At 41.9% G+C, this 12,012-nt stretch overlaps 1 protein-coding gene across 2 annotated transcripts in view; it reads left to right on the forward strand.

Annotated features, from left to right (window-relative positions):
• Positions 1–12,012, forward strand: part of LOC137527191 (heat shock factor protein 3-like) — a 167,631-nt gene that overhangs the window by 81,516 nt on the left and 74,103 nt on the right. For both annotated transcript variants that reach the window (XM_068247672.1, XM_068247673.1), the window contains exon 5: positions 9,751–9,826. In XM_068247672.1, coding sequence (XP_068103773.1) covers positions 9,751–9,826 — 76 coding nt within the window. The remainder of the gene's footprint in view (positions 1–9,750; positions 9,827–12,012) is intronic.

Below are 12,012 nucleotides of genomic sequence, written 5' to 3' on the forward strand. Positions count from 1 at the left end.
GGCTCACAGGGGAAAGTTATAAATAAATTACCAAGGGTTGAGCAGCACAAACATAATTTTTTTTTTATGCAATTCTATGCAAAGCATGCACGCAGCGCTGGAGGTCCCCAGACTCCATAAGAAATATAGATAGATGTATCTTATATCTATCTATATATCTATCTATATATCTATATATATATCTATATATATATATATATATATATATATATATATATATATATATATAATATAAAATCTTATCTAAAGTCTTATGTAATTCCTGTGCATGAGGTTGGGTGTGTGCGTGCTTATATATGTGGTGACATTCACACTGAGGGGCCTGATATGTGGTCTGAGGAGGAGGTTTGGAGGGGCAGAGCGGAGGAAGTATGGGGACAGATATAAAAAATAAATAGAAATCTGCTACACTACCGGGCCTCCAAACGGCAAACTGCTGCACCTATACTGGCTAACCTCTAGTGCGGCACCTTGACTGGCTAACCTATACTGTGGCACCTATAGCTGGCTTACCTATACTGGTGCACCTATAGTTAGCTAACCTTTCCTAGGGCACCTGTAGTTTGCTAAACTATCCTGGGGGCACCTATATGTGGCTACCTATACTGGGGGAACTCCTACTCACCATCAGTGTGCTGACCCATCGTTGTATATTGAAAATCGTGAATCGAAATTGCAATTTCTCACAGAAATCGTGCAAATCAATCTTTTCCTAAAATCATTCAGGCCTACTGCCACGGCAGATACGGCAGATAAGCTCATTTGAAAGCACAGGCTGTTAACAATATGTCTGCTTCCATGAATCGGGAAGTCGAAACTGTGCAGATTTATTTTAGGATTTGTATCAGCTGTAACAAAGAGAGGTAATTATGCTGTTGCATATCTTTTAGAGCAGAGAGGACATTCTGAGTTCTGGTCCATTTTAAGAAAAGGGCATTGGCCTTGATTGGGGGCATATACATTAGTGTTACAATAAAGTTATTACTTGAACATATAATTATTAGGTACCAACCCAATGGGTCTCTTATGTTTTGTATAGTGATAGCTAAAAAAAAAAGCAATCATAGCTCCTCTTTTTCTTAGTGAAATTACAAGTAAACTGGTTTAGTTTTTGTGAGCACAAGCAGGGCTGTGGAGTCAGAGCAATTTTGGGTACCTGGTGTCTGAGTTGGTTTTATGAACTGTCGAGTGATTTATTTATTTATTTATTTTTTTTGTACCAAATTCATCGCCGTAAGTATTAGACTAAGGAGTTGAGGAGTCGGAGCCATTTTGGGTACTTTTGGTAGTTGGAGCCAGATGATTTTTGTACCGACTCCGCAGCCCTGAGCACAAGTCTTGGCTTGACCTCCACAAAAATGATTCTCCTGGGACAAATGTCAGCTTTTCCTCGTATAGCTTCCTTCCAAAGTATTTGCCTTTTATTGGCAGTGTTGAGGCCTTTAGCATTAATTGACAGGAGTTTTAGAGTCATGGTAGTTTATATGAAACCATGCATTGTATAATTGCATAAGTGTGGACTGGTCAGCAATTGCAGTAAAGAAAGCTATCACAGTGCTAAAAATAATAAAATTGAACCATTTGTGTAACAAGATGCATAAAACAATTTGGGGTTGAGTCCAAAAGTGATGTAAAATTAGGCATATCTGCCCCCAACAGGGGCGAGAACAGTATTCCCTGCCGTCCTTGCAGGTAAACTTGATCTGGAAGTTATCCATACTTCATGAAAAAGAAGTAAGGTAAGCTTAGGTCACAGGTTTCTTTTGCTAATCAGCGGTTATTTCGGTGGATGGCCGCTGTTGTATAGGATGGGCCTGAGGATATACAGTTAAGGCCAAAATATTACGTATAGTATACGTCCAAAAGGCACGTATGTGCACTCCCGCGGCCGATTGCGTGCATGCAAGCGCACTCCAGGGGAGCGGTTCGTTAGCCCGGGGATTAATTAATCGGGACATGGTGCCCTATCATTGATCCCTTTCCCCGGCAGAAAAAGCGACGGCTTCTCTTGGAAGCCTTGCTCTTTCTGCCTCTTACATCCCCCCCCCCCCCCCCCCTACGTCCCTCTAAGCGTACATGTTACGCTTAGTGACGTAATGTAAACAAACTCATGGTAGCCATCTTGTGGCCAAATAATAAAACTACATCTACATGTTTAAAAAAATAATACACATTCACATAAAAAAATTACTATTTGCATCTCACCCTCCCAAAAATGCCCAAATGTTTAAAAAAAAAATACAAATTTTATAAATACCCATGTAAAGATGAAATATTAGCGGACAGACATCGGCACCTGGTCCTGGGGGGGGAGAGAGGGTCGGGCAGACATCGGCACCTGGTCCTGGGGGGGAGAGGGGGTCGGGCAGACATGGGCATGCTCTGCAGTATCTGTTATGCGGCTTTGCGTCCTCCTTAGGAGCTTGGGGAAAAGGCTACACAGTAAAAAAATTAGATTGCTTTTTAACTTCTGCATTGCCTTTTTGGCTCCCTTACAAAGTAATTAAAACATTGCAATAGAGATTTAAATTTCATTTTGGGGCTAACAGTTACTCTTTAAGCCTCATACTCACGCTCAATAGCGGTCTCTTATGCAGCACAATTATCAAACAACTTTTGTTGTGAAACAAGTTGAAACAACCAAAAAAAGTTGTTTGTTATTATTATTATTTAGTATTTATATAGCGCCGACATATTACGCAGCGCTGTACAGTGTGTGTGTGTGTGTGTGTGTGTGTGTATATATATATATATATATATATATATATATATATATATATATATATATATATATATATATATATATCTTGTCACTAACTGTGCCTCAGAGGAGCTCACAATCTAATCCCTACCATTGCCATATGTCTATATTATGTAGTGTAAGTACTGTAGTCTAGGGCCAATTTTAGTGGGAGCCAATTAACTTATCTGTATGTTTTTGGAATGTAGGTGGAAACCAGAGTGCCAGGAGGAAACCCACGTAGACACAGAGAGAACATACAAACTCTTTGCAGATGGTGCCCTGGCTGGGATTCGAACCAGGGACCCAGCGCTGCAAGGCGAGAGAGCTAACCACTACGCCACCGTGCTGCTATTGTTCAAACAAGTGATAAGATGTCTTATCAGTTGTTTAAACAATAGCAACCCGCTTTTTTTTGATTGTTTCAACTTGTTTCACAACAAAAGTTGTATGATAATACTTTTGCCCTCAACTGTATTGGCCTTATTTTCCACAGCTGAAGGATTTTGAGACCTTCAACCGATGTCAGGACTTGTGTTGGATTGACTTGAGCTGCGTCTTATCAGTTATTTGAACAGTAGCAAACATCTTTTTTGTTTTTCAACAACAAAAGTTGTTTGATAATTGGGCATTTAAAAGCCTTATGTTGAGCATGTGTATGAGCCTTAAAGCGGAATATAACCCAGAATTTCTTCTTTGCTGTAAAAATTATTTACAGCATATAATTTACTAACACAATGTTTTTTTTGGTTTTTTTTGTAAAACAGCATTTAAAGGGTTACATCACAGGGCTGACTTTCTCTGCAGGGAGAACCCGCATCTGAACTGCTTATAATCTTATCTTGTGTACACATTCTTAACTTGGATCGCCAGCACCAGAGATTTTTAAGTGCGCACTTCTCCAAACTGTACAGATAGCAGATATGCCCCCAGTATTAGGTAGCTCCCCCCACACACACACACCCCTAGTATTAGTAGCCAGGTGGCCCCAGTATTAGCCCTCCTATAGGCAGCCAGATGTGCCCCTAGTATTGGGCCCTTCCCGTGTGGATTGCCAGATGAGCCCCCAGTATTGGGTTCTAGGTTTTATTTAAGGAAAACTCTCTAGCACAAAATGTGACTAGATCATCAATTTAGTATGGGGCCAAATGTTAACATTGAGGCAAACAAGGTTTCCACGTCTCAAAATCCTATTGTAATAATCTGCTAATGTAGCCTGAAGCTGCCCATCTGAAGAAGTTATTTCTGTGGACTGAGCTGCTACTTGGTTCAGTAGCATCACACTATTCAGATTTGCAGAGCTTAGAAAATTGTAGGTTGCAAGTCAAGGGCTGCTAAATGGAGGGTTATGGGTGCTTTATCATTAGAAATATTTACTGTATTTTTCGATTCATAAGACGCTCTAGATCATAAGACGCATCCAGGTTTAGAAGCCGAAAACCGGGGAAAAAAAATATTCTAAACCTGGTGCATCCTTGCTGCAGGGGCATCTTGTGGAGCATCTTCACCAAGCTGTGTCACCGCCACACTTCAGCAAATGGCAATCCTTACTGCACCCCAAGCTGAAGTAGCCGTCACTGCACCCTATTGTCTAATTTTCAATTTGAACTGGGACTGTAGATGATGTCTGAGCTAAATAAATAATTTAGGTGGCTCAGATGCTACATTTAACAGCTTCATTCATTGAAAAGCTTTCTGGAATGTAGTTGCGCATATAAATTCCCATGGCCCACATCTAAACTAATCCTCACAGCAAATACCGACCAAGTGAATTGGTAAATCCGAATAAACAACCAGGTGTTTGGTGCCCAACACCCCCCCCCCCCCCCCCCCCTCATGACAAAAAAATAAAATCTTCTATGAACTCTCCATACTCCTAACAGAATACCCTGGGGTGTTGTCTTTCTAAAATGGGATCACTTGTGGGGTTCCTAAACTGCCCTGGCATGAGTACCTTTAGGATTTTACAGGTCATTTTGAGGCATTTGATTTCCAGACTACTCCTCACGGTTTAGGGCCCCTAAACCGTGAGGAGTAGTCTGGAAATCAAATGCCTCAAAATGACCTGTAAAATCCTAAAGGTACTCATAGGACTTTGGGCCCCTTAGCGCACCTAAGCTGCAAAAAAAGTGTCACACATGGTATTGCCGTACTCAGGAGTAGTATAATTTGTTTTGGGGTGTATTTTTACACATACCCATGCTGGGTGGGAGAAATATCTCTGTAAATGGACAATTGTGTAAAAAAATTGTCATTTACAGAGATATTTCTCCCACCCAGCATGGGTATATATAAAAATACACCCCAGAAAACATTATACTACTTCTCCTGAGTACGGGGATACCACATGTGTGACACTTTTTTTGCAGCCTAGGTGCGCTAAGAGACCCAAAGTACTATGAGCACCTTTAGGCTTTACAGGGGTGCTTACAATTTAGCACCCCCCAAAATGCCAGGAAAGTAAACACAACCCCACAAATGACCCCATTTTGGAAAGTAGACAAAGTATTCAGAGAGGGGCATGGTGAGTCCGTGGCAGATTTCATTTTTTTTTTTTTTGTCACAAGTTGGCAGAAATTGAAACTTTTTTTTTTGTCACTTAAGTGTCGTGTTCGGCTAACTTGTAACAAAAAATAAAATCTTCTATGAACTCACCATGCCTCTTAGTGAATACTTTGGGATGTCTTCTTTCCAAAATGGGGTCATTTGGGGGTTATTTATACTATCCTGGAATTCTAGCACCTCATGAAACCTGACCGGTGCTCAGAAAAGTCAGAGATGCTTCAAAATGGGAAAATTCACTTTTGGCACCATAGTTTGTAAACGATATAACATTTACCCATACCAATAAATATACACTTATTGGATTATTTTTTTTATCAAAGACAATGTCCACAATAAATGTGGACAAAAATGTATAGAAATTTTAGTTTATTTGAAAAATGTCAGCACAGAAAGTAAAAAAAAAAATTTTTTTGACAAAATTCATGTCGTTTTTGATATAATAAAAACTAAAATTCACAGCAGCAATCAAATGGCACCAAAAGAAAGCTGTATTAGTGACAAGAAAAGGAGGTAAAATTCATTTAAGTGGTAGGTTGTATGACCGAGCAATAAACAGTTAAAGCTGCAGTGGTCTGAATGGAAAAAGTGTCTGGTCCTATTTGATTGCTGCTGCAAATTTTACTTTTTATTAAATTCATCAAACAAATTATTTGTCAAAAAAACTATTTTTTTTAACTTTCTGTGCTGGCATTTTTCAAATAAAGTAAAATGTCTGTATACATGCAGCGCGAAAAATGTGGACAAACATGTTTTTGATTAAAAAAAAAAAAAAACCCATTCAGCCTATATTTATTGCTGGTTTGGGTAAAAGTTATAGCGTTTACAAACTATGGTGCAAAAAGTGAATTTTCCCATTTTCCAGCATCTCTGACTTTTCTGACCACCTGACATGTTTCATGAGGGGCTAGAATTCCAGGATAGTATAAATACCCCCCAAATGACCCCATTTTGGAAAGAAGACATCCCAAAGTATTCACTGAGAGGCATAGTGAGTTCATAGAAGATATTATTTTTTGTCACAAGTAAGCGGAAAATGACACTTTGTGACAAAAAAAAAAAATAGTTTCCATTTCTTCTAACTTGCGACAAAAAAAAAATGAAATCTGCCACGGGCTCACTATGCTCATCTCTGAATACCTTGAAGTGTCTACCTTCCAAAATGGGGTCATTTGTGGGGTGTGTTTACTGTCCTGACATTTTGGGGGGTGCTAAATTGTAAGCACCCCTGTAAAGCCTAAAGGTACTCATTGGACTTTGGGCCCCTTAGCGCAGTTAGGCTGCAAAAAAGTGCCACACATGTGGTATTGCCGTACTCAGGAGAAGTAGTATAATGGTTTTTGGGGTGTATTTTTACACATACCCATGCTGGGTGGGAGAAATATCTCTGTAAATGACAATTGTTTGATTTTTTTTTTTTACACACAATTGTCCATTTACAGAGATATTTCTCCCACTCAGCATGGGTATGTGTAAAAATACACCCTAAAACACATTATACTACTTCTGAGTACGGCAATACCACATGTGTGGCACTTTTTTTCACCCTAACTGTGCGAAGGGTCCCAAAGTCCAATGAGTACCTTTAGGATTTCACAGGTCATTTTTGTTTCAAGACTACTCCTCACGGTTTAGGGCCCCTAAAATGCCAGGGCAGTATAGGAACCCCACTAATGACCCCATTTTAGAAAGAAGACACCCCAAGGTATTCCGTTAGGAGTATGGTGAGTTCGTAGAAGATTTAATTTTTTTGTCACAAGTTAGCGGAAATTGATTTTAATTGTTTTTTTCACAAAGTGTCATTTTCCGCTAACTTGTGACAAAAAATAAAATCTTCTATGAACTCACCATACTCCTAACGGAATACCTTTGGGTGTCTTCTTTCTAGAATGGGGTCATTTGTGGGGTTCCTATACTGCCCTGGCATTTTAGGGGCCTTAAACCGTGAGTAGTAGTCTTGAAACCAAATGTCGCAAAATGACCTGTGAAATCCTAAAGGTACTCATTGGACTTTGGGCCCCTTAGCGTACTTAGGGTGTAAAAAAAGTGCCACACATGTGGTATTGCCGTACTCAGGAGAAGTAGTATAATGTGTTTTGGGGTGTATTTTTACGCATACCCATGCTGGGTGGGAGAAATATCCCTGTAAATGACAATTGTTTGATTTTTTTTTACACACAATTGTCCATTTACAGAGAGATTTCTCCCACCCAGCATGGGTATGTGTAAAAATACACCCCAAAACACATTATACTACTTTTCCTGAGTACGGCGGTACCACATGTGTGACACTTTTTTGCAGCCTAGGTGCGCTAAGGGGCCCAACGTCCTATTCACTGGTCATTTTGAGGCATTTGTTTTCTAGACTACTCCTCACGGTTTAGGGCCCCTAAAATGCCAGGGCAGTATAGGAACCCCACAAGTGACCGCATTTTAGAAAGAAGACACCCCAAGGTATTCCGTTAGGTGTATGGCGAGTTCATAGAAGATTTTATTTTTTGTCACAAGTTAGTGAAAAATGACACTTTGTGAAAAAAAAACAATAAAAATCAATTTCCGCTAACTTTTGACAGAAAATAAAATCTTCTATGAACTTGTCAAACACCTAACAGAATACCTTGGGGTGTCTTTTTTTCTAAAATGGGGTCACTTGTGGGGTTCCTACACCGCCCTGGCATTTTACGGGCCCAAAACCGTGAGTAGTCTGGAAATCAAATGTCTCAAAATGACTGTTCAGGGGTATAAGCATCTGCAAATTTTGATGACAGGTGGTCTATGAGGGGGCGAATTTTGTGGAACCGGTCATAAGCAGGGTGGCCTTTTAGATGACAGGTTGTATTGGGCCTGATCTGGTGGATAGGAGTGCTAGGGGGGTGACAGGAGGTGATTGATGGGTGTCTCAGGGGGTGGTTAGAGGGGGGAATAGATGCAAGCAATGCACTGGCGAGGTGATCAGGGCTGGGGTCTGAGGGTGTGGGCGCGTGATTGAGTATCCTAGGGGCAGATAGGGGTCTAATCTGATAGGTAGCAGTGACAGGGGGTGATTGATGGGTAATTAGTGGGTGTTTAGGGTAGAGAACAGATGTAAACACTGCACTTGGGAGGTGATCTGACGTCGGATCTGCGGGCGATCTATTGGTGTGGGTGGGTGATCAGATTGCCCGCAAGGGGCAGGTTAGGGGCTGATTGATGGGTGGCAGTGACAGGGGTGATTGATGGATGGCAGTGACAGGGGGTGATTAATGGGTGATTGACAGGTGATTGACAGGTGATCAGTGGGTTATTACAGGGAAGAACAAATGTAAATATTGCACTGGCGAATTGATAAGGGGGGGGGGGGGGTCTGAGGGCAATCTGAGCGTGTAGGCGGGTGATTGGGTGCCCGCAAGGGGCAGATTAGGGTCTGATCTGATGGGTAACAGTGACAGGTGGTGATAGGGGGTGATTGATGGGTAATTAGTGGGTGTTTAGGGTAGAGGTCAGATGTAAACACTGCACTTGGGAGGTGATCTGATGTCGGATCTGCGGGCGATCTATTGGTGTGGGTGGGTGATCAGATTGCCCGCAAGGGGCAGGTTAGGGGCTGATTGATTGGTGGCAGTGACAGGGGGTGATTGATGGGTGATTGATAGGTGATTGACAGGTGATCAGGGGGATAGATGCATTCAGTACACAGGGGGGGGGGGGGGGGTCTGGGGAGAATCTGAGGGGTGGGGGGGTGATCAGGAGGGAGCAGGGGGCAGTTTAGGGCTTAAAAAAAAATAGCGTTGACAGATAGTGACAGGGAGTGATTGATGGGTGATTAGGGGGGTGATTGGGTGCAAACAGTGGTCTGGGGGGTGGGCGGGGGGGATCTGAGGGGTGCTGTGGGCGATCAGGGGGAAGGGGGGGTAATCAGTGTGCTTGGGTGCAGACTAGGGTGGCTGCAGCCTTCCCTGGTGGTCCCTCGGACACTGGGACCACCAGGGCAGGAGGCAGCCTGTATAATACACTTTGTATACATTACATGTACATGCGGCGATCCGGGTGCTAGTAACCCGCCGGCGCTTCCGAACGGCCGGCGGGTTACAGCGCAAGGGGGGCGGAGCTAGGCGCTGGTGGCCGATCGCGTCATGAATGACGCGGTCGCGCCGCCCATGCCCCTACAAGGACCGCCGCCATTTGTCTATACGGCGGTCCTTGCGGGGTCCACTTCCCAGCCGCCAATTGTATATACGGCGGTCGGGAAGTGGTTAAGTGGTTGAAATGCATAAAAATCTAAATATCTATAAATATCTCTATAGCGTGCCCGCTCTCTCTCAATCTATAGTTTAGGTGTCATAAGTATGGATAAAGCTATTGCTGATTAAATGGGGACATGGCTAAAATGTAAAAACTGCTCTGGTCCATAAGGGGGGAAAGAGGTCTTGATGCAAAGTGATTAAAGATATATATTTTTTCCCCCCCAGGGAAAATCAAGCACTCTGGAAGGAAGTAACTTTACTAAGGAGGAAACACAACCATCAACAAAAGCTTCTTACAAAGGTGACCTAAAGTTCATGAGCATTTATATTTACCTTTCAAATTTGGTTGTCCATTGAACTCCTGATATAGTGCAGAATATTTCCTCCCTCCTTTTTGCATATTAGCCACGACTGTAAGGCCTCATTCAGACTATACGCGCTGCCGTGCACATTTTGGCAGCGCATATAGTGTGTGACACGCAAGAACGGTAGAAGGGCATAGACAGCCCTTCTACCGTTCCCATCATATGCGCTGCGTGGCAGCGCGATTGCGCTATCGCATGCTGCATGCATTTTGGGGAATCGCAGCGCAGATCCCATTCACTGTCATGCAGCGCATAGTAGCGCAGATGACGTGCGATCGTACGCGTTGCGTTCCGATCGCATTGCCATCTGCGCTAAATTATGTTAACGAGGCCTAAGATGTTGGATGTGACACACATTCACTTTGCCGTGTACTTTTTTTTTTACTTCATGATACTTCCAAGTTGTATGCAGACTGCACATGACGGTTGACTGCAGCATGACGGTTGACGATTAACTGTAATTGCTAGGAACTGTGTAGGTCCACACAGGGCCAGGGTTTTTGTTTTAATATACTGAAACAGTTTGATCAGTAAGCCATACAAAATTGAAATTAATGTCCATTATACAGTACTGTTTCCCCAATGCTCATAGTTTGTATACACATATCTTTATTATTTTCTTTTTTTTGTTTTGTTATTAAAAGCTTTATTGAGCAGATTATCAAGTACAACAACATCAGATGCAAGTCAAATAGCACGTCAATTATACAAATGATTTACATAGATAGTCTAATTATCATAAACTATAAAAGATAACAAAACAAACACAAAAGAAAAATGAAAAAGCGGCCGGGGAGCCTGGCCCATAATATTGGACCATTCAACCTGGGAAATGGGGCACGGAGTACCTCCAGCTGAGATCCCAGGGATCAGTCCTTCATAAAAATCTCCAAACACAAATTAAATAGCTCTCCGGACACTGCACATAGAGAAAAAATAAAAACCTCAGCTAAACGACATATAAACTATGTACAATATCCAGAAACAGGAGTACTGAAGTGTATATAACCCTCATGACTAATTAAAGACTGTATACGCACATGTCCAGGGGAGACTTAAAGTGTCTGTAAGCCCTCCAAAGTTCCCAAATAAGATCAAATCTGGTCATATTCTCGGTACTATAATACACTCGATCCATCAACATCATAAGGTCCAGACGTTGGGTAACCAATGCTAGCTCAAGGTCAGTGGATTTCCATTTATAAGCAATGGACCATTGAGCGGCCAGTAACATATATCTTTATAATGGCCTAAATTTACCTGGGACATCATCATTCTGTGTATACAAAAGGGCCTGGGGAGCAGTTAAAGAAACCGGAAGGCCAAACGCATCTTTAGTCATAGATTTCCATGCTTCCCAGAACTGCTGTGCACTGGGGCAATCCCAAAAAACATGCAACAATGTGCCTTCCTTGCCACAGGCCTGAAAACAGGCCGATGGGACTGAAGGGTACATTTTATGTAATTTAGACGGTGTATAATACCAACGAAACAAGATCTTATAAGCTGTGTCTTTCACCATATTTGATTTGATCACCCCAGAGACAGCAGTCCAAACAGAAGACCAATCAGTGCGATCATATTGAATACCCAAATCCTGTTCCCAAGCTCTCATATATGACATTTTATCATCATGATCACGTCCCAGCAATAGAGCATAAAGTGATGAAATTAACCCTTTTCTACGGGAAAAAACTAAATAAAACGATTCAAACATAGTGGGGTCATATACTGGAGATGAGGAAAAAATTGAGGAGAAATAGTGTTTGATTTGGCAAAATCGTTATGCTTCTTCCATGGGGGCGTCTCTACTAAAGCATGTTGAAAGTAATAGGAACATCACTAATCCAAAACCTATTAGCTGAATAGAGACCTTTATCCCTCCACCAGGGAAAAACCTGTGGGTTCCTAAAAGCGGGAACAAACCAGAGTTACCAAAGATAGAAATCCTGGAGGAGGGAAAGGTCAAAGGTTTGTATGCAGAGGCAATAGAAATTTAAAGTTTAGCCAATGACGATACAATCCTATTCCTGCCAGCAAGAACGGTCAAATCCCTCTTAGAGACTATCGTAACTAATGAATTTAGATGGAAAGGAAAGACTGGGGTAGATTCTAGATGATA

The sequence above is a fragment of the Hyperolius riggenbachi genome, chromosome 8, assembly GCF_040937935.1.
Source record: "Hyperolius riggenbachi isolate aHypRig1 chromosome 8, aHypRig1.pri, whole genome shotgun sequence".
NCBI classification, from domain to species: Eukaryota; Metazoa; Chordata; class Amphibia; order Anura; family Hyperoliidae; genus Hyperolius; species Hyperolius riggenbachi.